Source organism: Leptodactylus fuscus, chromosome 3, assembly GCF_031893055.1.
Source record: "Leptodactylus fuscus isolate aLepFus1 chromosome 3, aLepFus1.hap2, whole genome shotgun sequence".
In the NCBI taxonomy this organism is placed as follows: Eukaryota; Metazoa; Chordata; class Amphibia; order Anura; family Leptodactylidae; genus Leptodactylus; species Leptodactylus fuscus.
This window is the reverse complement of record NC_134267.1, coordinates 31441309-31468937: the sequence shown is the minus strand read 5'-3', so window position 1 is coordinate 31468937 and position 27629 is coordinate 31441309. Positions and strand designations below refer to the sequence as shown.

The following is a 27629-nucleotide window of genomic DNA, read 5'->3' as shown; positions in this document are numbered from 1 at the left end:
ATAGATTTCCTTTGGTATAATAGCTCACATATTATAACATAATATAATGTTGCAATGCTCTGTGCATAGAAAAGTGAGGTTATGTTCACAACTGTCCTGAGTGTCTACCTGTTGTGTATCCGTCTAAAAGAAAGAACAACGGATTTGTCAAAATCCAGATACAAATAGTTACACAATGCATGCCGTAATCTGACGTTTTTGATGGATTTCGTCAATGGATATCAGACAAAAAAAAAATATTTTTTTTTTCATTCTGAGCATACGCGGGAAAAATGGACATAGATTACCATCCACTTGTATCTGCCTTCCATAGACCTCAATTTTAAAAAAAGACAGATTTGTTGCTGTCTGTTGTGTATCCTAAGTTTTTTTGGACAGTGAAAAATTGCTGCAAGTTCGACTTTTGTCTTTATCCAAAAGAGTGGATACATGGCGGAAATGCTCCAGACGTACACCATGTCGATGGATCACAGAAAGCACGGAAACACCAATGCTAATGTGAATCCAGCCTGACTTTACTAAAAAGACAGCTTTACCCCTATGTCATAACGTGTAAGTGAGAATTTAGTGAATGTACTACATTTGTATGCAGTGAATGGTTAACTACAGCAAAGGTTCATGGCACTTCAGGACTACGGGGGCAATGTAACACTGGTTAGCTTATTATAGTTGGACTTCTGATCTTCTTTACTATTGTGTAGGTTGTTCTGCAAAGCCGGTGATGGTAATTATAACAGACTGCTGCAATAATATTTCCCATTGACAAAATAAAACCTTATTGGCCCAATAAAAGTCACTGGAGTTAGTTAGTTCAGTTAGTATCCATTATACAACCCAATGCCCTCTGACCCCTTTTGTTGCTCAGTCATGTTATCCATTGACTTATTTGACTATAGTCACACTAAATACACAAAGATTGTTGTAAGGGGTGATTTAAAGGGGTTGTCCAGATCATGCTATGGATTGCTGTGACCTCTTCACTACTTACCAAGCACCGCACTGTACATTATATAGCAGATGTGCTTAGTATTACACTTCAGCCCCATTCACCTGAATTGGACTGAGTTGTATCATAATCCTGTAGATATAATGTCATTGGCTTGGACATCTAGGACATCCCCTTTAAAAGGTTTATTATCAGGGACAGGGTCACCATTTTTGGAGCCGAAATCCTGTATTGGATGGATCCAAAGATTGCTAGCAATAGTTAGTGAACTCCTTATAGAAATACAGTATCAAGGACTCCTAGGAAACAAGATTCCCTTGAGTGCCAAGACATCTGTGCCTGTACTAGTCACATAAGCTTAGAAATACATACAAGCGTTTCTAAAATGAGCTTAGAGTAAGCGAGTAAGACATGTTATATATAAAAAGGTCCTCTGAGATTTTTATTTTAGCAAACAGTCCTTAGTATAGATCAATATCAAATTGCAGGAGTCCAACCGACTGCACCCGCCCTGATCAGCTGATTGTAGGGGCCATGCCGCATGGGGGAGTGCTGCAGCCTCTTCACTGTATACCAGACATAGCACTGTATATTGTAACCTTGTCTGCAATCTGACTACTGTGACCCCCAGCGATCAGGAGATCATCCTTCCTGCGAATGGAACACCAGTGCGCTCACGTAACCGATGCTCCATACACTTCTATGGGGCTGTCAAGACTGCAATTACCAGCAGTTCTATAGAAGGGAATGAAGCACCAGCAACACAAGCACACTGGAGCTTCATTCACAGAGAGGATGCAGGGGGACTTTTGGGATCCAATTCTCCTGAAATTATCCCATGGATTGGAAAAGTGTCTGTAATGCCTCAACCCCTTTAACTACCATCCTAGTCGGCAGGACCATCCCACATTGCCCTTGTATTCCCATCTTGACCATGACTGATTTCTAATAGCAGTGAATTAGATCAGGACACACAGAAGCTGAAGCTACAGCCATAACCACAATGACTCCATTTACGCTTTCGTTGCAAAATACAGTATCTAGAAATGACATTTAATGAGGACCTTTCATCAGATCGGGCACAGGCAGTTCTATATACTGCTGGAAAGCTGACAGTGCGCTGAATTCAGTGCACTATCGGCTTTCCCGATCTGTGCCCGGTGTAAAGCGCCATCGGTCCCGGTACCGTAGGGCTTTACAGTCAGAAGGGCGTTTCTGACACTTAGCCAGGGACGCCCTTCTGCCCAGCAGCGCCTATCGCGCTGTACTGTGGAGCGGGGAGGAACGCCCCCTCCCTCTGCTCACACAGCTCGTCCATAGACGAGTATTATCAGGAGCAGGAGGGGGGAGTTCCTCCCCGCTCCACAGCACAGCGCGATAGGCACTGCTGGGCAGAAGGACGTCCCTGGCTAAGTGTCAGAAACGCCCTTCTGATGCTACGGTCTCGGGACCGATAGCGCTTTACCCGGGGCACAGATCGGGAAAGCCAATAGTGCGCTGAATTCAGCGCACTGCCAGCTTTCCAGCAGTATATAAAACTGCCGGTGCCCGATCTGATGAAAGGTCCTCTTTAATGAGAAACGTTTTATGGTCATCTGCATTTCGTTACAGGATATTATTTATAGGCAGAAACAATACAGTGTTATCAGTCACTTTTATGCCTTTTTATGATAATTCTTTACATTGCAAAACAGACAATAACTGGGCACTTACTATTGTGCTTGAAGATTCGAATAGTTGCCCCTGAAAGTCTAGCACCAAGAACTAGAGAAGTATGGTTCAGCTCATCACTTAGTATAAGGCAGCCCTGAAAAGTAAAAATACAAATAAAATAAAAGATAAAATAAATGATACAAAAAAAAAAATAATTTAATTAGAGAAAATAAGTTACATATATATATATATATATATATATATATATATATATATATATATATATATATTTACATAGTTGATGAGGTTGGATAAAGACATTAGTCCATCAAGTCCAACCTATAACCCTACAATCCCTACAGTGTTGATCCAGGGGAAGGCAAAAAACCCCATGAGGCTCATACCAATTGTCCTATTTCAGGGGAAAAAATTCCTTCCCGACTCCAAATCTGGCAGTCAGTATAAAACCCTGGATCAACGTGTCCTTAAAAACTAGAAGTTGATGAAAAAGAATAGTGTGCACAGGGAAAAAGAATAGTAGTTTGTGGGGTAGTTTTGATAAAAAAAATAAATATACAAACCTCACAATTCTGCTACAATTTCAGTATCGTGCCAAAAAGGTGTCGAGTTTAGATTACACTGGACAACCGAAGTCATCACCCACAATGGAAACAGTATCTGCCAAGTTATGTGTATACATATACAAGTTTTATTAGGGTTTATTCACATGTTGCAGTCATGTCCTGACTTTTGCATCTATGTGAATAAACCCATAAATAATATACAAGATTAAAATGAAAGCCCTAAAGTTTTTTTATTTTTCAGAAACGCTACCACTCTTGTCCAAGGACTGCCCCCTGGTATTGCACTTCGGTCCCCTTTACTGGAAAGGTTTTGCCCATGAGTGCAATTTATCTACAGGACAGAGGATATTAAAGGATCATCTTATATGGTGTAGATCAGCGGGCATCTGACAGCTGGGAGCCCACTGATCACAAGAATGGGGCTGCTCCGTAAGAATAGCCACTGCCGATCCATTAATATCTATGGGACTGCTGGGAATAACCAAGTGCTGGACTTCAACCCTTCAGTGGAGATTTTAGTGGCCAGACTCCCACAGATCCACAACTTATCCTGTGTATAGGGGATAAGCTGCTTTCTTGGCCAACCCCCTTTAAATGGACAGGGCTAATTCACTAACAAGTGATCAATCAGAGTAAACTCATCATTTTATAGATTTTTTTTTTAAACAATGTTTTTTTGTGTGTAATTGATACATAGTATCATTTGTGCGGCCTAATTCTTTTACACCCATTTATAATGATGCATGAAAAGAGATTGTATGCAACTTAGTACGAGTCTACAAACATTGTATTCATACAGCACTCTTCTTATATGTCACTTGTAGACTCTAGCTCTACCCCAAACACCAGCAAGAGCCAAATTAAATAAAAGAGAGCAAAACACGATCCTGATCCCTCCTGTAGTAATACAATCAGAGGAAACCTCACAGTTGGATTTGCATAAGGAATGTTCTGTAGGAAATAAAGAATACCCAAACACTAAGGCGTTCCGAAAATACCTGGGTGTAGCTCTCAAATTTTTGGATCTAGAAATATATATTTTTTTTGCTGAGATTAATACTGGAATACTGTTTTGCTTGTGTATTATTACAAAGGTCTGGGTTGTTGGGAGAAATACATCAAAGCACACACACAAAAAAACCTGCAGAGAAAATGAGGCAAAACCAAGTGTTAACTACATCCAATAAGGTCTATTAAAGAAGTAAACTCTCCAAAACCACCTCTTTGAGAAGACCACCCCCGATCGAAACCAAATATCTGAGGATTTTCAGTTCACCCACTATCTATTCTATTGAGAACGACCCAATAGAAGACCCTCTTTCACTGCAATTGTTGGTGTTAAATAGTCAAAAATCGCCAGGTTGCGACTATTGACACCAAAAATCCTGGGGTTTAAACAATAATGAATTCCCAACTTAATTTAAATAATACCCTGACGTAATAAATACAATAAAAAAATAAAACATTGCATGTACCCCAAAATAGAGCAGTCTAAAAATATTACCTGCCATGCAAAAAACAAGCCCTCCTCTGGCTATGGCGACAGAAAAATAAAAGTTATTGCTTTTAAAATGTGCAGATGGAAACGTAAAAACACTACTGAATCCTTAAAGGGTTAAATCCAATTCATCCTCGAGTAGAACGTTTGTTTACATGATATAGCGACCTCTAGAGACTGCAGTCTTAGAAAAGGATCTCAGAACTGCCCTCCAAGGGAATGCCATGGTAGGGTCACCACTAGGGTTGAACCGATCTTGAGATTTCAAGATCCATTTTAAAATCCAATTTCCGATCATTTTCCACGAGCGCTGATTGGAATCCGATCTTTTCCGATCCCGACCCTCAACCCTAGTCAATGCTTCTCTATGGGAAAAGTCACTTTTAGGGTTGAGCCGATCTTGAGATAACCTCCGATCTCAATCCCGAAAGTGAAATTTACTCGATCGCCAATCAGAATCCGATCTTTTCTGATCCCGATTGGTCAACCCTAGTCACCACCAGTAAAACTCCTTAAACAAGCCTATTGGGTGATACATGCTGCCCTATCTGAGTGCAGGGCAAGACCGAGCAGGAAATGCTAAGCTTTGTGAAATATAGGTTTATATAGACCTTGTAAGTCCTAAAGGGGCTCCTTTAGGATCACAGCTTGGCTTATCTTGCCCACAAAAAGTGGTTGACTACCTTACTTATGTTGATGTATGTATACAGAAGGCTGTCAATCACCGTGTGTGGGCGGGGTAACCAGGACTCTCACAGCTAGTCCGGTCATTACTTTCTCTGTTTTTCACTCAGAAATGGTTAAGACCATATAAAAGAATACAGAACGGATCTCAGACTCTCCGTATCTTGCTCTCAGACAGCAGAAAATACCCTGACAGGTTTACAGAGTCCCTTCTTCGTGTCTTCGAAGTGGCCCCCAACTTCTCAGACTACTCTATCTATGCACACTATGCTTTCATAGTCTCAGATACTCTCTCTGTTCTTGGCTTGTCTATCCAAGATATGAGCAGTCTCAGACCACTTCATGCACTCCATGTTTAGTAGTTTGAGACCGTCTCCCCTTGGGAGTGTGGAGAGACTAGTCTAAGAAGTGGGTGGCCATTTTGTGGAAATGAAGAGTGGAATGCAAATCTTGAGAAACCAAACCAAAATGATGAAAAGTATGGGCACCAGATATTTTAACAACGTATTATACATTTGTTGCAAAAATTTTTATATAGCCACATGGACCACGGATGTAATAGTCTGGAAATATTTATCAAAGTTTATGGGAGAAATTTCTAGATAAGGGGAGTAAATCATCACGTATTGTGAATGGTGCTCACTATAAATATCTATACACTGTGTAGATAACCATCATTGTACTCCTGTTTGCTGATAATGAGGGTACTGCCGCAAAAAACCTCATACAGAACATGGGCTACACTATTAGACTATTATTTGGCTTAGCGGTTGTCCAGGAATTGAACAAATTCCACAGGAAGCTGGGAAACGTGTAACATAAAAAAATGCAAATCAGTGGCTGGGAACGACCCATCACCGAGTGCTATCCTACAGTCATGTGGAGCGCAGGACCTCTGATGGTGCACAGCCGAGCATTGGGGACAGGTATGATTTTTTTTTTTTTTTTTTTAATGTTCTACCTATCTCAGCCTCCTCTGGGATTTGTTAGACCCCTCTAAACATGTAGCAAAAAATCATAAAGCTAGGTAAAAACAAACAATTAAAAGCACTCACTTCACATACCAAAAAAAAAAAAAAAAAATCTCATATGTACAAAACAAGACCTACAGCTTCTATTCTGGCAATACACACCAGTAGATACTCACAGAGGGCAGAGACCATAAAGGCTACATTGGTAATTGGATTGCATCCTGTCTGATAAATTTGAGAACGAAGATATTTTTGTTTGCCCATCTGGGTCACTATTAAGATGTAAGAATGATCACCCTGATAATCCGCAGTCTATTGACACCTCGATTCATTTTTCTCAAGCCTCCATAAAGAACAACAATACAGTCCTCGTGGGAAATCTTCTAATGGTTGTCATCTCTAATTAGTGTACTTGTTTAGGTTTTTATTGTCTGAGTGTGACCTCAGGTTTATTTATAGATGTCACTGGGTAACTCCTGACCTCACCGGCGATCACAGCCAAGAGAAATCTGGTTACTCGGGATACTAAGTTATTAGAACTACAGATCAGAAGCAGAAAGACAATACATACTGCACTATTACTCACATACCTCAATTTTAATGAAGGTAAAAACTTGACGCAACCTACTAGTAATAAAATAAAACTCCATTATATGAAGATTACCGTATATACTTGAGTATAAGTTGACCCGAATATAAGCCGCCCCCCTAATTTCCCCGTTTTTTGTGGTAAAAACTTATTGACTCGAGTATAAGCCGAGGGGGGGAAAATGCATGACATTCCATTTGTGCTCATGTTAATCCTAGCCGGCTTCAGGCCTATATGGTAATATCTCAGACGTCATGTGGTCTGGGATATTACCATATAGGCCCAAAGCCTTATGGTAGCAGCCTGTTGCCATACAGGCCAAAAGCCTTTGCTGGGGCATTATCATACAGGCCCAAAGCCTTATGGTAGCAGTAGCAGCCTGTTGCCTTACAGGCCCAAAGCCTGTGCTAGCAGTAACAGGCTATTACTACTACCACAGGCTTTGGGCCTATATGGTAATATCCCAGACCACATGACGTCTGGGCATTACCATATAGGCCTGAAGCTGGCTAGGATTAACATCAAATCCCGGAGAGATGAGTAAAACTGTTTATTATGTTCTCTCACCTCCCCTGGGGCTCCTAATTATTATACTCGGGGGGGTCTGACCCCAGCCCCACCGAGTATAGTAATAGCGGCAGTGGGATCGTGGCTGGGGCTCAGGCCTACTCACTGCCGGCCTCCACGGCCTATAGTACAAGGTGACGTGGGGGTCAGCAGCGAGCAGGCCTGGGGAGGTCGGTGAATAGGCCGATACCTGCTGGGAATACTCCAGCAGGTAGTGGCCTATTATAAAACAAACAAACATTAAGTTCTCATACTTACCGACCTTGCGCTGCTGCTCCCGCCACTGCTCATCTTCTCCCGCGGCTGCTCCTGCGTCTCAGCGTAGGGGGCGTGATGACGCCGCCTGTGCTGAGACACAGTAAGACGTCATCGACACACGCCGGGTGCGGGCCTGAGCTAACGTGTCCACGTCACCCGGCGTGTGTTGATAGCTGGGGGAGGGGGCCGGAACTGGAGCGGAGGCCCACTGCAGCGAGTCAATACGTTCGAGTCAATTACCGTATTGACTCGAGTGGTAATTTAACTGGTCAGCAGTAAAAGATGTGTGGGAGGCCGCTGGAACAACGCTGCTGCCAATAGGTGGGTGGTGAGGCAGCGCTGTCTCCAGGGCCGCCTTAAGATGTTTCCAAGGCAGAGAAGATGCTCTGGAAACATCTTGGGGCGGTCCTGGAGGCAGCGACGCCTCACCACTCACCTATCGGCAGCAGCGCTGCTACAGCGCCCTCCCACAGATGTCTTTCACTGCGGACCAGTCATGCGACATTTTCAATTACCGTATTGATGAGAGTATAAGCCAAGGCGCACTTTTTCAGCACAAAAACTGTGCTGAAAAACTCGGCTTATACTCGAGTATATACGGTATGTATACCTATACTGTAACACCTTTATCTAATACAGACATTAACTGGCCATTATCCTAATTTGATTAGTAATTGTTTTGTGTCAAACACACCCAATGTTCACCAAAAATATGGTCTTAGTAAATCTACTCACTATGTACTAAAACACAAAATAAGACTGTAGCAGAAGGGCACTTGCAAGTCAGCTTTATTATCAACCATTTGCAAGCAAGACAGTATAGAAACAACTCACTTGGCAGTATCAGATTTACTGTATGTCACCTGGGGAAAGATTTCTAAATATAACACTAAGATTCCCCTGGCGGCGGCATGCTATACAGAATGCTGTAATACACGCTGGTCATTCTGACAGAGTCACTGGCCCAGATTTATGAATAGTAGGACAGTGCAAACTAAGAGTAGTCAGTATTAAGATACATTTATCACATACGCTGCTGGTGGGTCTTCTTCAGACTGTCTAGTCATAGCTTATACAATCTTTTAGCTAGCTTCTATGAATAGGAGTCACAGAAGCACGGCCACAAAAATCAGACAGGAATAGGAATGGTTCCATATTTTGAGGCCCTAGTTCATGGTCATGTGGGAGGCTGCGATAATTCTGGAAATCAAGGCTTGATAAATTTTTTGGTGTGCAAAAAATGGTCCATATATTGGCTAGATTTCCTGAACTGCACTGGATGTAGTCAATATACGGAGCGTTTTTTTTGAACACCACAAAAACCTGAGTGCAGATGGCCTTAAAGGGGTTGTCCTGGATCAAACTTTTATGTGGGTATCAGCAGAGAAGGATGTGCATGCAAAAAAGGGGTTATATAGACCTCTGTACTCAACTTTATTTCTGCGTCTGGGCTCCGGTCACCAGTCGCTTGTATAAAGCTGCAGTAGTGAGGCCATTGATAGATTATATCATGCTGTAGTCAAGCTGTATCCTCTATGTATACAAAGAGAGCGGTGATGACAGGAGCACAGACACAGGAACAGAGTTGACTTTTTCCTTTTTCACCCTCCCCTGCAGTTGCCTTCATAAATGTTTTACCCCGTATAATCCCTTAAGGTTCTTTTTAAGATGTTAATAAGATAAAATAAGATAGTCCTTTAATAGTCCCACAGTGGGGAAATTTAAGTATGTTACAGCAGCATAGTAATACAGATACAGGATAATATATTACAGATGTAGACACACATAAGCTGAGAAGAGAAGATATACTAGGAGCCCATAGCAGCTAACGCTAGGTTCACACTAGCGCCCGGAGTCCGTTCTCAGCTTTCTGTCTTCTACATGCAGAAGACAGAAAGCTGTCAGACCGGGTCTGGCTGTGAGTGTCGGTGAGCGTTTTATGCTCTCCGACGCAAAAACGTTTTTTTTTTTTTTAAAACCGGACACAGAGCCCTAAGGAACAGAAGAAGAAAGAAGGAAGACTTCATAATCATAATCATTAGTTTACTGTGCGGAGTGTCTTCGCTTGGTCTGATGTAGATTATACAGCCTGATTGTGGTTGGAAGGAAGGACCTGCGATAGCTCCTTCTCACACTTGGGGTGAAGCAGACGGTCACCGACAGTGCTGCCAAGTCCCATCAAGGCATAATGACTGAGTGCGGGTTCTGTATGCTATCCTGCAGCACATTTGCCCACAGATGTTGGTGGATATTTCTGGGAATACCTTGCTGCGTGTGGGAAAGCATTATCCTGCGGAAAAAGGCCAGTTGGAAGCCCTGTCATGAGAGGTAACACATGGCCGCAGAATTTCCTGCACATATCACTGTTAGCGTCCATCATATCACTACTAGGGTAACGGATGTCACATGCGATGGCTCCCCAGATCATCAGTCTTTTCACGGGGCAGCAGGGAAAGCTTTTTTAAGCCCCTTTGTGGCAAGACCTAGTGTTTAGTTACACCATACCTATAAGCATTTACATATCTGAGCCACAACTGCATGTTGCTCTTTGCACCAATTTGACATTTTTGAATTCTTTCCGCATTATTTTTTGTCAATGAGTTTATTTCACTAAAGGAAAGTACCTGTGTCTTTAACCATTACTGCTTCCTTTATTTGTGTAACTTCAGTCCACATTCCATACGCAAGCAGTATCAGTTTACAATGAATCTATAGAGAGGGGAGGGGGGAGGGGGGAGGAGGGAAAGGAGACACGGATATGTGGCTGTCTACTGAATTAAAGGAGTCATTTCTGGTGGGAGAAAACTGGATAGTAATTCCTGATAAACTGTCTCTCTACAGTGCAGAGGTCTTTCTGCCTTCTTGCTCCCCCTTCCCTCTCCATAGATTTTAATGTACAGATTTGATCAGTCACAGAAGTAGATAAATAGGTGAATAAACAGGTCATTTTCTATAATAAAGTATAAAGTCGTACCTTCCCAACCAGAGCTGGAATGTTTGTTGAGTTTGTAGCAAATCCCATACTAAATACCATAGCCGCCTCTGTGTTGGTGAACTTTGCAACCAAATCCTCCAGCTCTTGATGAATACTCAAGTGTCCTGAAAAAAAGAAAGAACTCTAGAATTAAATTACTGTTTTCAGAAAGATTTATTTTTTCCTTGCAAATTTTGCCTTTGGAGTCCAGTTGGTGGTCTTATTAGGTCACTTATTAGCACCGCCCACTGGACTCCAAAACTCAGCATGAGTAGGGATTTAAATAAATATAGATTTTTACAATTACAAAAAATTAAACCAAACTGACTATACTGAACGGCCACCTTCACCTATATATCTAGAAGAAATCATGAGGATATTTTTTACATTTCATACATGGACATCTCATAAAATAAAGCCCAATACCATAGACGGACATTTAAGGCATTCACAAAATTTTTTGTCAACAATAAAAATATTTTGTGTCTTAGATTAAAGGTCTCAAATCTAGATTTTTAATGAAAATGTTGGACTATATGTGGTAAGTGCCACTGGCAAGCAAAATTTTTGAGGATTAGAAGTATATGAGAATAATGAGGAAATCTTGTAGAAATGTCATACACTTGGGAAAACATAGTTGCCGGGTCAAGGAGGTTGTGCTAGAAGCTTGACACATTCCATACTGCAACCGGTTTTTCCAGTGTTTAAGGGAAATGTAACATGATAGAAGACATAATGTGATGTAAACAGTGCGACTTAGTACTTCTGAGACATACTTGATGATGTCTAGAACAAGACTTAAAATGGGTCAAAGTTCATTTGGCAAATTTGAGGAATATTAATTTTATAATTTATTATAAATTGCATGGAAGATGGAATATGTACATATGGACAATGTTTAGTTAATAGAGGTCATTGTACATAAGGTCCAAGTGATTGTACCCGGTCTGTACTATAAAAGTTATGGTAATCGGCAAGTGCTAAGACTGGTACAAAATGGTTCTGTAGGTGAGAACTTTTCTTGGGAAATGGAAGGATTTCCCATTTGAACATATATCTGAAGGACAAGACATAATTTGCAGATTGGTGAGGGTCCCTGTGGTTGGACCTGACCAATCTAGAGAATGGGTTTTTTGCCCTGTGTTCTGAATTGAGTGCTGGTTGGGCAGTAAGCACACCGACTCATTTATTTCAATGGCGCAGTATAGCACCTGGCTAACTCCAGCACGCTCATTGAAATGAATGGATAGGTGCATACACTTCATGAAATTGAATGACGACACACATCCATCAAGTCCAACTTATAACCCTGCAGTGTTGATCTAGAGGATGACAAAAACATAACCCAAGAGGCGTATGCCAAATGCCCTTGTTAGGGGAAAAAATTCCTTCCCCATTCCAAATCTCAAATCCAGAATGGGAGATAAAACACCCTCATTCTTCTCAAAAGACAGACAATTTTGACCATATGGGGACCTCCAAAGTGACCCATATAGATTGTCAAGTTGCTTTTGAAGGCGTCGATGGTGAGAAAGATCTAATTTGTTATAGTATTGAATATTAGGAGATGCAATGAAGAAATCTTTAAGATTAATGTGAGGAAAAGATTAGGGCTGAGATTATGAAGTTTACCAGAGATAATGTATCAGGCAGTTAAGGTAAAGATGGAGGGAATAGGTTGTATATTGCCAAATTATAGATTTTATGCTTTTTGCAAACAAATTTACTAGGTAGCAAGTAGTCTGAGAAGAGAGCAGCACAGTGCAGATATAGGAAAGGATCAAGAGGAAATGGCCAGTGGAGTGGAGTATGGATTGACGGTGTGTGCGCGGGTTAGAGCGATGCTGCTACAGTTGTCCAGACAATAATTTAACAATGATTAAATCGGCTTATATTGATTTAACAATAATTTGATCAGCTGACGTTTTCAACAGAACATCACACTAACACCCTGGGGTGACAGACTTACCCATTTCTTGTCTTGTACTACAGACACCAGCACCATATCTCTCAAGCACATGCTTCACACTTTCTAGTGACTCTTCATCATTCTCCGCGAACCCCAGATAGTTGTATGATCCCATGTTTATAACATCCTTAATGACTTTTCCAGTGTACCTTGAAATTAACACAAGTTATATTGCTTTATTGTCTTATCTATCGCTTATACAATAAATCAAGCTCTTTGTAAATCAGATCTGTGTTAAAAGTCAACATCAGGGTGTCCCAACATCAGGGTGTCCCAAATGTATTCTGCTGGGGTCATACTAGTAAGAACATGCCTGGGTCTCAATAGGAGTTGGTGACCATTGTCATGGTAATATTACTCATTACATCTGTCAATTATCTCCTGAGCATTAAAATAAGGAGTCAAATATATTACTCCTAAACTATACACATGACCTGTGGAACATACTGGGCGCCTTAACAACTAAGGTCTCACTAGTGAGACTGCAGCCGGTCGCTGGCTCTCTAGGTGGTCCAGGCCATATCACCATTGGTGCATACAAGGCATACAAAGTCGATGAAGGCAGTCAGTGGATGGTACTTCTGGTCCAGTGGTGGGAACGTGGAGTAGATGGTGGTCGGCAGCTACGGAGAAGCCAGTTATAGTAAATTAACTTGGAAGTTCATGCAAGAGTGGGAGACCAGGTAAGAGCATACCTCGCCTGTTGAGACTGGACTTCTTCAACCTGCATTGTGGTTTGTTTCTTAGATAGTGTATCTATCATTGTCTCATCACGATAGCCATCTTTTTAGCTTTGGTGTGTTTTCTTATTGCCTGTTGCTTATATAAAACTTACATATTCTCAACATCCTTCACAACAGTCCCTATCCTATAACACAACTTACAATTTGATTTACTTTCTCACAAACCCATACTCTACCATCAGTAAAGAAGTAACAATCAATAAATGGGTTGTGCCATTATGGACACATATGTTCCATGCACAGGACAGGGGATAATTGATTGATCGCTGTGGGACTGACCACCATGTTCCTCCAGTGATCAGAAGGATGAGAGACTGAACGTATGCCTAAAGTCTTCTTGTGAATGGACTGCCAGTGCGCTTGTGGGACTAGCACTTTATACACTTCTATGTGGCTGCCAGAGATTATAGTCCCAGCAGCCCCATAGCGCACAAGTACGTTGGTCACACAAGCACATTGGGGGAATCCCCATATCAAGACATGAATAATATATAATCTCCATAGACATGTGGTTTTTGGTTGGATTTACATCCAGGACCCCAGTCCATGTTATGACAGAAGAATTCACCTGTATGTCCAGTTGTAGTCATCAGTTAATCTCTCCATAAGGTCAAAACTAGGCCCAGGGACACTGCAGATGGGGCGATTCCAATTGTCTCGGACTCTCATGTAAAGATTTCTTGTGTAGAAGTTCTCAAAGTCTTGGTAGAGAGGAACAAAGTTCTACAATTGTAAGGAAGAAAGGGTCACACATTAGTTCATTCTCACGGTGAAGATGGAGGTTTCCAATGTGTCTCTTGAGGGACAATATTGTGGTTTGCAGTTCTAATAACAATACGTAAGAAGTGTAATAGCAATAAGCAAGAAGGATAATGCAAGACATCTATTCCCAGGTCTTTCAGGGTAAGACCTCCCCAGGGCCTGCTCAACACTTAGTGAAGAGAAGAGATTACCAATCTAAGACATTACGTGGCAAAGTCTTACTTTTTGTTCTTTCCTTTCTTCAGCCATGTGACATTTCTCCAGTCCCCATGCTCTCATGAAATCCCGTAGATAGCCAAACAGCGTGACAACACCATAGCCTATATAGGTAAGTACTGCAACATACAGGGGAGCTTCTTCAAAGGACTCTTTGAACTCCTTCTTGTATAGACGTCCATTTGCTGTTCCATTCTGTAGAAAAATAAGAACTTACTTAAAAGTTTTGTACAAATACATAGCGATACCTTCATTTTGGTAGAGTGGTAGAATATAAAGTGGGACTATAGATTTACTGATCTGGCAAGTAAGAGAGCATTTAGGGTTAGGGGTTAGAAAGAATACAAGTAATAGGAGCAGTTGACTGGGACCACCGCTATGCAGTGGATGGAGCTGCTGCACCGATCCTATTGTTTGTATAGGAGCTGCCCGTCCATTAGTTCTAAAGGCTGCTACGGTAGAACCGATGATCTGTCCAGGTGTCTTAACCCGAGAGATCACATTATCAGTATTAAGATTCCATATGGGGACACCCCCTTTAAAGACTGTAGCCTTAGGCCTCCAAATAGTATCGTCAATAACAAAAGGTTAATTAGCAGGTTTTTAATCCAATAGGTGCTGGAGAACTTAGAAATCTATTTCCAAATTGTAACCTAATAGTAATTTAACACAGTGATGACATGACTCATGTAGTACACACGAAGAACAAGAACAATACAATGGCTGGCATTTGTAATGCCAAGTTACGACTGACTGATTGTTGGTGTTCAGGTGAGGCAGGGACAACTCTGGGCTGGGGTGATATTCTGGTTCTGGTGACACTAACCTATCTATCTGCAGGGCTGGGGTGATATGCTGGTTCTGGTGACACTAACCTATCTATCTGCAGGGCTGGGGTGATATGCTGGTTCTGGTGACAGTAACCTATCTATCTGCAGGGCTGGGGTGATATGCTGGTTCTGATGACACTAACCTATCTATCTGCAGGGCTGGGGTGATATGCTGGTTCTGATGACACTAACCTATCTATCTGCAGGGCTGGGGTGATATGCTGGTTCTGATGACACTAACCTATCTATCTGCAGGGCTGGGGTGATATGCTGGTTCTGGTGACACTAACCTATCTATCTGCAGGGCTGGGGTGATATGCTGGTTCTGGTGACAGTAACCTATCTATCTGCAGGGCTGGGGTGATATGCTGGTTCTGGTGACACTAACCTATCTATCTGCAGGGCTGGGGTGATATGCTGGTTCTGATGACACTAACCTATTATCTGCAGGGCTGGGGTGATATGCTGGTTCTGGTGACACTAACCTATCTATCTGCAGGGCTGGGGTGATATGCTGGTTCTGGTGACACTAACCTATCTATCTGCAGGGCTGGGGTGATATGCTGGTTCTGGTGACAGTAACCTATCTATCTGCAGGGCTGGGGTGATATGCTGGTTCTGGTGACACTAACCTATCTATCTGCAGGGCTGGGGTGATATGCTGGTTCTGGTGACACTAACCTATCTGTTATGTTGGGTTTTGCTTACAGACCATTTAAAGAGTAAAAATGTAAGTCTTCAATAATCCTTTTGTTTCCCTCTGTGACTCAGTTGTGGACATACTTGTGATAGTGATTACATAATGATAAGCAATTACACAATGTGTGACACAAATATGTATAAAGAATGTTGGACTTGTCGTGTAGAATCATGCCCGAAGTGTTAAGAATGCTGCACTGGTACACTATATTGTTGGCGCTATGGGATCAGAACTGCGACTATTATTATTCTCTACATTACGCTGGGTTCACACCTGCGTCTGGGGTCTCCGTTCTATGGTTTCCGTCTTCTGCATGCCAGAAGACGGAAACCATAGACCGGGTCCGGCCGTGCGCGGCGGTGAGCGTTTTGCGCTCTCCGCCGCGAAACCGAATTTTTTTTTATCCGGACACAGAGTACTGCATGTCCGACTCTGTGTCCGGATTATAAAACCCGGTTTCGCGGCGGAGAGCGCAAAACGCTCACCGCCGTGCACGGCCGGACAGCTTTCTCACCCATTCAAATGAATGGGTGAGAAAGTCTCCTGCAGGTTTCCGTATCCTGCCTGTGTTTTAGGCAGGAAACGGAAACCTAAGTACGGAGTGCCGGGCCGCAGATGTGATCGAGCCCTTACAGGGGATTGTGGGGTCTCACCGTTCCCTGTATTTCATGATACAATAGATCTGCACCTTCCACATCTTTTGACATCTTAAATGATATTCTGTTATCTTAATATTTGGTACCCGGAGTACTAAAGGCGTACCATCTGCTGGCAGCGAGGTCTGACTCTACCACGGACAACTGGTTTTGTCACTACCAGCATCACAATCCGACAGTGCTGTTGAAGCGAGACTGCTCCAGGAAGCTGAAAAGGATTCCCAAATCTGATCTGAACCTCCTATAGGCGACCCTTTGAAATGTTGCTACAGAGGCTGGCATGCAGGAATAGAATAGGGCTTCTTCTATACGTGGCAGTGCAGTTTGCACCAATAATGCACCCAGGTGAATTCTGCATTGTGCCGTTGTCATCACTAGCCCATCCTAAAGGAAACACGCTATAGTGGTTCAATCTCTGTCAGAGTAAACAGTCGCTCCCTATTGGAACTGTTTGCACAAAGTCAGCAGGGAGTGACCTCATGTTCCTGAGCCGCATTGGCACTGGGTCAAAGACCATATCTCTGGAATGAGAATAACTCTATAGATATCCTGTATCTCAAAGGTATAGCAATTGTCTAGAAAACTGGAGCATTTCCTAGAACCGGAGAGTAGAAATATTCATGTCCTTATGACACAAAGTGCTTCATGATGAAATATCTTCACACATGAAAGTGTTTCATCTCATATTGATATGTATGAGAACGCAGCACTACATTCTATTACTATAAAGCAGGGGTCGCGGGAGGCCCTCTGAGCGTCATATGTGCAGCCCACAGGGTCCCAAAGCTCTCAAAACATCCTTGGGATATTGTCTGTTCATGTATCCTCTGATTTGTAAAGTGTTACGGAATATATTGGCGCTATATAAATAAAATTATCATAATCACAAATCCTGCCGGAAAAATCAAAAGCTGTACTAACTTTTAGGTCACCAGAAAAAAAAAAAGAAGAAATTATATTTTTATTAAGTTTTAATTTTAAATTTATTTATTCTTTAAATTTTCCATGTCACAATCTATATTTGGCAAAAAGTACTAAATCCTGCAATTATTATTCTGACCACTAAGCCTAATAATAGACAGACACTTGCCAATTCTGTTGAGATTTTTTTTTTTTTTTTTGAAGCAGCCACCTCATTTATATAGCAAACGGTATTGCAATGGAAGATAACACCCCTGCTGACCCATAAATGATGTCAAGCTTATCTACTCGCCCATGGATGTCAATAAGTCAGTTCCAGACTATTCGCCACTTTACACACTATGAATATAGTACACAGCTAAGCATTGTGGGATCTGTGATGGCAAGATACATTAAATATTGCTATATATATATATATATATATATATATATATATATATATATATATATATATATACACACACACACACACACACACACACAATGTATATGACAAGCATAAAGGCGAATGCTTATCGTGAAGACACTTAACAATAGGGACCAACAAGGAAGGCAGGATGTGCAGTTAGGTCACCGTGGTGACAGTACACAATACTCAGAACGACGGAGGCGAACAATAGACTGAGTTTGACCAGGTTCATGATCTCCTTTGGCTGATCAATTTCTGGAATATAGATTTACACTGATTGTATTACATTTACAGAATAAAATCAAAAAAAGCAATGTAAGAAATAGTCTAAAAGAAAAAACTTCCCGACTTTCCCATAACAACCACAGCGCAGCTTTTATCTACTATAGGGCTCTTTAAAAGTAAAAGTTGCATTGGACAACAGAGTAAGTTTTAGAGAATTTTCAAAAATATTCTTTACCAAGTGCATTCCGTGTATTATTATTAGGGAAAGACATATGTGGATAACCACATTCGATAAACCATTCAGGGTAAATGTATGTAATCTCAATCTTCACCCCTATACCGTCCCCTATAATCACCGACTATAAACAGAGGCTCGGCAGATAATCATTTATTCTATGGCGAGGTAGGAGGCAGGGACGGTGACTGTGGCAGGTTTTGTTACACACAGGGATTCCCACTAGTTCTCTTAAGCTAAATGGAACCGATTATAAGGTACGGAAACTTCTATTACATAATATGTGATGGGGCTGTAAGGCTGCGGATATATGAGAAATGATGGCAGTCACACATGGAAGATTTTGTTGAAGAAATATTTTATAACAAAAAATTTAGTTTAGATATCTGAATGGGGTTGTTTTGGCAGCAAAAATGGGACACTACAGAAACTGCCACGTGTGAATCCACCAGACTAAGAGATGGTCTTAGGGCTGGAAGACCCCATGTACATTGGATTTTCTGGATGGGATTGCCAGTCTGTATGTAAGGGGGGAGGAGGAAGGGAAAGACACGGCAGCCGACTGGCTACCGGGGCTCTTGCAGGAACTTTTAGGATACAGCGGTTCCACGGACAGGCACAACCACACCAGACACGAAGTAAGAAATATAAATTTTACTCTATACCCTTTTGGGGTGAACTCCAGGCTAACAGGCCTGATGAAATCAATAATTACAAGACACTCAGCCGAGGGCTGAGACCCCTGAGTGACACTGCACCGTGACCTAATATGTCAGAACTAGTGAACTATGCCTTTAACTAGCGGCTACATATATATAGCAGCTGCAATTTACCTATTAATACCAAGCTAACAAAACAATGTAAGTATGCAGAGGAAGATCACCTGCGGTGTCACACTGGGGTTAACAATATCACAGTTTACTATTTAACTTACCCACTCCCCAATATCCACATTTCAACACACTACCCCAACCCTGCAGGGAAGACTTCAGCAACCGGTTTTGTTTTATCAGAAGTTGGTGCTTAGCTGCACAAGTCTTAGTGAAACAAATAACTCCTCTTATGACATACTTCTGGTACTATAATCCAGGATATAGTGTCTCTTTTGAATAGCAGGACAACACGTGCTGTATCTCCGTTTGGATAGAACTCGCTTTAAAGCAAAATGGCCGGAACCAGTCTATGCTAGGCTTTTGGCGCCAAAAAAAACCTATTTACTGCGTGTATACACTATTCACCCTTATGAAAGGTGAATCGGAGCTCCGCTTACCCGGGTTAGCAAGGGGGCGAACAGTCAGATGGACTTTCCGAAGGAAACAGGAATTTCTTTGCCTCCAGGCAACTGGAACACGGTGTCACAAGGGCTGGTCCTTCTTGTCATCCGCTCCGCGGCGTCTGCACAGCAATCGTCTCCAACTCTCCTGACATGGGAACCAGCAACAGGTTCGGGCTTCTCCAGAGCTGGCCCTGGCCTGAAACAAGCGTTGCAGGGCAGCGGATGGCAATGGATTGTCCCTCAGATCTCTCACTGCTCACAGCCAGCTTCTTCTCCCCCACTACAGCAGTCCACTTCCTCAACTCGTCACTTCCTGGTTTTTCCTTTACCTAACACAGCGGCATCTTGTGGTCAAAAAGAATTACTACAATAGAATTTTTCATTACAGAAACATCTCCTTTTACCACTGCTATTATCACATCACACACTTGTCAGTGAGAAGTGTTCTGAGACTGTATAGCATTAGTCACCCCGTGACATGTACATCAGCAGGATTTCCTAATACTAACAGAGCTCCTTAATCTATGACGCTGGGAGCTCCAGACTGTCCGCAGCTTCACTGTCCCAACTGTATAGAGCAGGGGTGGGCAATTAATTTTCCCATGAGGCTATATGAGAAATTGTAACGGTTCTAGAGGGCCATGCGCATAGAGGCAATGTAACGGAGCTAAGGTATACGTCTTCCTCCGGATGGTCTTTTGAATCAACACGGACGCAAGAGGTCGGGAGACAACAGCAATTTATTGTAATCCACAAAGTTAGTAGCCGGCGGCGGTCACATCAACCGTAATAACAATAAGTCCACAGAAGTCACAATCCAATGATAGCTTTGGTTCCTTGGTCCTGTAACTAAGTCCTGGCTCTCTGCAGAGCTGTGCACAGGCCGGCTAACACATACTAACTCCAGCTACAACTATATACTAAGACTGTTACACCTATATCTGTGGGTGGGAAGGGCTGAGTCACAGATCCTTCCCCCCTCACCTATACCAAGGAGAGCAGACTCCCTATCTACTATGGACAATGCACCATCCAACATCTTCTTGGAGACACTGATCAGATTATCTCCACCCATTGTCCTCACTGGTCCTCACTAGTTAGAGGTATTTGCATACAATGTGCTAACACACTAGACCCTAATCAGCCAACTACACATTGATGTATATAACAGGTTAGAGAATACATTCCACATGAAATATATATTACACATTGCCTATAGTATAGACTCTAACCATCCCGTGACAACCCCTCCCCCTCTCAAAACATGTGCATGACACAATTGGCCTACACAGGTAAATTGGGGAATGCACATCAGTCTCTATAGCTCATATGTCCTCCTGCCGGGATAACCCATCTGCGTTCTGGTGTTGGTTCCCTCGGCGGTACTGAATGGTAAAGTTGTAGAGTTGAAGGGCTGGCATCTGGCAAAAAATCCGGTCGATCCATGTTGGCGTCTCTCTGAGCTTGGCTTCGGGTCACTGCTCCCACAAAGTGGCACTGTAGATTTCCAACATCGTTGCCTAACAGAACATCGGCCGGCAGCCCGCTCATCACACCAATTGTGCATCGTTTTGGTCCATAACCATAGTCGAGTTCCACGGTAGCTTTAGGAATACGTTTCCGAGTACCTCCTGCCAACTCGATAGAAAGGCCAGGGCCCTCCTCTAGGGCCTCGGGTCGAACCACTCGGGGGTCCGCTACCGTTAGGAAAGCTCCCGAGTCCCGGAATCCAACAACTGTTCGGCCATCCAGTAGGACCTCCTGCAAGTGCTTCCGCTGAAGGTTTGCGGGATGTGTGGCGGAAGGCTGAATCCCATAGACCCCTGGAGGTGGAACAGATGGGTCATTCATGGAGTCATCTGGAAATGGGGCCAAACTTTCAGTCCTAGGGGTGGTTCCCAGGTAGTGAATAGGCCGGGATGCCACGGTGGCCCGTGCCCCCATGTTAACAGGGCAACTAGCTTGCAAATGTCCAGGCCGCCCACACCCAAAACATCTGCGCTCTAGCATTCTTCCAGTAGGTCGTTGTCTAGGGACAGGGTTGTTCATAGCTGGAGGCCGATGGGCTGGGGCAGGGGTAGAGGGGGAATTGTAATCCTGAGGCCGGGCACAAAAGGTGGGTGGCTGGATGAAGGGTGTCTGGCGGACTGTGGTAGTTTTCCGCTCCTCTGCAAACAACCTCTTCCACTGCGGCTTGATGGTCAGGCCCTCATCTGCAAGGGAAGCAGCTTGCTCCACTGTGGCTGGGTTCCGTTCCAGCACCCACTCACGGATCTCAGCGGGGCACTGGGAAAAGAACTGTTCCTTAAGTATGACTTGGAGGATCTTATCGACTGTGACAGCCTCCTCTCCTTCTAGCCAGCGCTTGCATGCTTGCTTCAACTTGTGGGCGAACATGTGGAAGGAGCTTCCCCCATTGTAAGACAAAGAGCGGAATTGAACTCGGTAGGTCTCTGGAGTGACGGCATAATACTTCTGCACCGCTCTTTTAATGGCCTCATAGTCCCGCTGATCACTAGGGTCCATAGCTCTGAGAGCTTCCGCAGCCCCATCTCGTAGGTGCCCCACCAGATACCGGACCCAATCCTTCTCTGGGACTTCCATCAGGTGGCACTGGTGTTCGAAGTCCTGAAAATATCCATCAACATCCCCAGCCGCTTCATCAAAGGTCTTGAAGTGTTTATGGGAGACATATGGTGGTTCTCTTACTGTTGGGCTGGGGGTCGACGTTTGATTATAATTCCGCGTAGTTATCTCAGCCATTCGCATTTCATGCGCCATTCTTTCCTTTTCATACGCCATTCTCTGTTCCTCCTTCTCCGTTTCCTGAGCCCTCTGTAATGCTCTACTCCTTTGCTCTGCAGTTGCTCCTAGCCCCAGCACTGCCAATTCCTCCTCATACAAAACAACCCATCTGCTCTTTTGGGTCTGTACCTGCCACTCCCGTATCTCTCCAGTCTCCTGGGGGCAGCCCTCCTCATGGTCGCTTTGCAGGGTCATCTCCTCCAGTGCCTCGATCAGTTGATCTTTCGTTCTTCCCTGGTAACTCAGGTTTAGTTCCCGGGCCCTTACTTGTAGACTTGCCATAGTCCAGTTCCTGTATTCTGAGGTTGTGGCTCCATTAATCGCTGGGCTGCTGTAGTCCATCTCGCTGTCCGCTGTTGATCCCACCGCTGCCAACCAGTTGTAACGGAGCTAAGGTATACGTCTTCCTCCGGATGGTCTTTTGAATCAACACGGACGCAAGAGGTCGGGAGACAACAGCAATTTATTGTAATCCACAAAGTTAGTAGCCGGCGGCGGTCACATCAACCGTAATAACAATAAGTCCACAGAAGTCACAATCCAATGATAGCTTTGGTTCCTTGGTCCTGTAACTAAGTCCTGGCTCTCTGCAGAGCTGTGCACAGGCCGGCTAACACATACTAACTCCAGCTACAACTATATACTAAGACTGTTACACCTATATCTGTGGGTGGGAAGGGCTGAGTCACAGATCCTTCCCCCCTCACCTATACCAAGGAGAGCAGACTCCCTATCTACTATGGACAATGCACCATCCAACATCTTCTTGGAGACACTGATCAGATTATCTCCACCCATTGTCCTCACTGGTCCTCACTAGTTAGAGGTATTTGCATACAATGTGCTAACACACTAGACCCTAATCAGCCAACTACACATTGATGTATATAACAGGTTAGAGAATACATTCCACATGAAATATATATTACACATTGCCTATAGTATAGACTCTAACCATCCCGTGACAGGCAAATTTAGCTCCACCCACTTCTCCGCTGACTCCGCCCATTCTCAATCATTTTTCCATGTGCCCCACAAAGTAAAATCCTCCTACAGTCACCCTAACATTATACCCCCCCCCCCCCACACACACACACACATTATAACGTTTCTCTCCAAATGTGCCACAGTATTAAGTCCCTCTCCTGGTGCCCCAGTAGAAACTAGAGGGGACATTAAACTGGGGCAGCTGGAGGGAGACATTAAACTGGGGGCAACTAGAAGCAGACATGTCCTCCTCCAGCTACCTCCACGGTTTAATATCCTCCTCCAGCAGCCCCAGTTTAATGTCCCCCTACATGTACATTCAGTGTAACTGCCCCCCTACATCTGCCCCTAGTCCCCCCTCTTGCTCATACATGCTGTCTCTTCTCCCTCTATCATCCTGCAGCCCCTATTGCTGGCAGCTTGCAGAAAGCACACAGTCCTGTGTGGCCCCGCCCACTAACGAGTCATAGCCTATCCTAGTGATAGACTGTAATGACATCACAGGTCCTTGAAAAACCTTCCACTAGCTATGCAGGCCGGATAGAAGCAGTCAGAGGGCCGGATGTAGCCCGAGGGCCGCACATTGCCCAGGTCTGGTATATAGTATACACAGTGAAGGCATGGGCAAGCAGGTCTCCCATAGACCACTATGAGGTGGGGTGTTCCAATCTACTGTCTGGGACTCGACTTGGAAAACCCAACGACATGGACTGGATGTTTTGGGTGGATTGTCTTGTGTGCTTGGGGTCGGAAACTCTGTTTGTATTTCCTTTGGGAGCCTCTGTCAATGATTTTAGTTTTTTTTTAAGTCAATAATACCAAAACCATGACAGATCCCATTAGCGTCAATAGTCAGAGTCAGTTTGGATCAATTAGAGAATATTTGCACCACAGCTTATACTATGAACAGAAGTGATGATGCTAGTGTGAACAGAGTCTAATAGACAGGGGTCCAGATTGGCTGACCCTTCTCTATGTTATAAATGTATCATCACTATATAGGTTATGAGGAGGTGTCTATAGATAGATAGATTATCTATCTATCTATCTATCTATCTATCTATCTATCTATCTATCTATCTATCTATCACATTCCCTGTCTGGGAGGGGTAATTCAAACCTTGAGTCCCAGTATTGAATGAGAAGATGTCCAAACCAGTACAGTCAATACCGTAGAGACTTTATCATAAGTGTTAGTAAGGCAAATACTGGTGCATGAGCACATAGTGCAGAAGTGTGCTGCGACTCCGCACAAAAAGAAATAATTGGTTTAGCAAACTTTTATTGTAATGAATCACTAAGCGTTTTAATAGCAAACTTGTGGTCTATAGGCTGCTATAGGCCGAGTTCACATGTAGTTGTTTGGTCACGATTTTGAGGCCGAATTCGCCTTAAAATCCTGACCAAAAAGACAGCTCCCATTGAAGTCAATGGGAGCCAGTCAGTTCTTTTTTTCTGGGGGCTGTTTGTTCCGGCTCCCTGAAAAAAGAACGGACATGCTCATTCGAATCCGCCTGAAGACACTTCCTCCTCCCAACTAGGCCTATACATTGGGCCTAATCCGGAGCAGAGTGCGCAACTGGATGCCGATGCAGTGCAGTAGCGGCTACCCGTATTTTGGCGTGAACGAATTGTGGTTCTTCCTGCAGTGCTTTGAACAGAAAGTTCACAGAATTTTCCTGCACGAGAATTATATCTATGGGAAAACTGCTGGCGTTTCCATAGATATAATTGACATGCTGTGATTTTAAAAAACCGCAAGGGTTTTGGAAATCGCAGCGTGCCCGCGCTGCGATTTTTTCCGCAAAGTGGGCATGGGATTCGCATGAATCCCATCCACTTTGAAAGTACTGTACAACACCGCGATTTTTCCACTGCGGCCAAATCGTGGCGTTTCTCCCCTATGGGGCCACGGCCTAAGGCTGAGGTCCCACATCGCGGAAACTCAGCTTTTATTGTTGCAGATTCTGACGCGGTTTTTTGAGCCAAAGCCAAGAATGTCCACATATGGAATCAGAAATATAAAGATTGCTCTTATGCTTCTAACTTCTGCTCAATCCACTCCTGGCTTTGACACAAAAAACAAAAAAAAAAAAATGCAAAAAAAATCTACAACAAAGAAAAGCTGCGTTTCTGCAATGTGGGGCCTTAGCCTAAGGCCGGGGCCCCATGTGGCATTTCACAGTCACTGCAAAGTGGATGGGATTCTAATGAATTACATCCACACATTTCAGGAAGATAAGGGCAGCAGAAACGCTGCAATTTCCAAAACGCAACATGTCAATTATACCTACTAAAAATGCCGGAGGTTTCCCTATAGGTATAACTCAAGCAGAAATGCATAGTTCTTCTCTGTGGACTTTCTGCCCTTATTAGACCTATAGGGAAAATGCTAGGTTTTCCACGGGCATAGTTGACATGCTGCAAAAAAAAATAAAATTCTGCAATGTGTGGACGGGGTTTGCCAGAACCCCATCTACTTTGGAGATACCATAAAACGCAACGTTTTTGCAACGTGGGCCTAAGCCTAACGAGCCCACATTCTAGTAAAGCAGCTTTTTTTGTTGTTGCAGATTTTGCTGTGATTTTTTTGAGCCAAAGCCAGGAATGAATTAAGCAACAGTTTAGGAGCTTCCTATGTATTTGCTATTCCTTTTGCAGCCATTCTTGGCTTTGGCTCAAAAAAATGCAGCAAAACCTGCAACACCAAAAGGCGCGTTTCCGCAACGTGGGCACTGAGCCTTAGGCTATATTGACATGACAGTGAAATCTGACCGCATTCATCAGTAAATGAGGGTTCGTCCCATGACTTAGTTTGACGTTCCGTCGTCACTATATAGGTCATGTGCTATTTTTGGCCATTTTCACGGATCCCTTCATGCACGGAAATATATGGAAGATGCTTGAAAACGGGTGCAAGATTATTTTTCACTGCCACTTTGCACCTCGGTTGTGTGTGTTTAGCGGTTAAGCTGGAACCTCCGCTGATCAGCTGTTTGAAGCACCAGTGGCGTGCATCACTTTGGCAAAGTAATAGCCCTCCTGGATCAATGGTATTCACTGGTTCCCCCGTGGGTCAGTCTGAGTCTACATGCTGGCTTGAAGCAACTTTTTGAAGGTTGTATAACTCGCTTTCAACTTATCTAACACACTATGAGAAAACTGCAATTATACCCAAAATCTACCCCCCCCTGGTATCTAACGCATGCATGGCCAGGGACACATCTTTATAACTGCAGCACATCTTTTGCCAGCAGGGTAATGACATTGGCATATAAAACATTGGTCTTAACAAGTTGCACAGTGTAAGAATGAATTGACTCAGATGAATGCATGTGAATTCCAGTTACGGAAACTTTTGCAACAATACCGGCGTGTTCACAATGAGAAGCAGAGCTTAGTGTACAAGTCCGAGGACATACGTTTACTTCCTCATTTTATCAGAAGTTCCCCTAATTCGGAACACCTCTTCCCTGTGATACCGGCTTACTATTTCCTTAGTGACAGAGTACACATGTATCCCAAACCGGCAGGTGCTGGGTATTAGAATAAGTCCCCGATATAAAGTACATTGAATAATAATCTCAATATATAAGATGCTTTTTAAGGATTGAGGAGCTTTTAGAAAGAAAATGAACCAGTGATATACGGGTCAAAAATGAATTGTACCTTATATTGGGCAGTGCTTGATATTGCACCCAAACCCTTTGTTAGTATACGGATACTGAGATACATCATAAGTCGCATCACTTACCTGTAAAGTTTTATGATATCCGTTCTTCTTGGTAATCCCATTTAGATGACTTTGGTGCGGCTTGTGTGTCCCATTGCAGTGAGCAAACTTAGGCTGAGCCATTGAAGAGAATTACGCTAAACCCGAGCAGTAGAGAGACATAGACAGAAAATAAAGTGATCAGCCGCAGGTAGTCAACCAGTCTGTCAAGCTTGTCCAGGGAAAGGGTGTGGTAGTGCGGGGAGGAGGAAGCCAGTTAGCCCTTCCTTATCCTATTTCTCACTCCTTGAATCAACTGTCACCTTTGTACACCTTTAGTCCTCTGAGCATATGAAAGGCATTCTGTATAGCAACAGGTTGACTTCATCTGCAGCTGTCTCATGTCCCTCTAGATGGAGAGGGTTGCTAAACAACACACACTTCTAAGGAGCCCCTTGC

The 27629-nt window shown here is 43.3% G+C and overlaps 1 protein-coding gene across 1 annotated transcript in view; it reads right to left on the bottom strand.

Annotated features, from left to right (window-relative positions):
• Window positions 1-27377, bottom strand: part of LOC142196568 (serine palmitoyltransferase 3-like) — a 39776-nt gene extending 12399 nt beyond the window's left edge. The window contains exons 1-6 of the mRNA XM_075266537.1: window positions 27213-27377; window positions 14421-14609; window positions 14005-14159; window positions 12694-12842; window positions 10725-10849; window positions 2660-2753 (exon numbers count right to left, since the gene is read on the bottom strand). Of these exons, the coding sequence (XP_075122638.1) occupies window positions 2660-2753; window positions 10725-10849; window positions 12694-12842; window positions 14005-14159; window positions 14421-14609; window positions 27213-27314 (814 nt within the window). The 5' untranslated portion in view covers window positions 27315-27377. The remainder of the gene's footprint in view (window positions 1-2659; window positions 2754-10724; window positions 10850-12693; window positions 12843-14004; window positions 14160-14420; window positions 14610-27212) is intronic.
• Window positions 27378-27629: the final 252 nt, after the last annotated feature.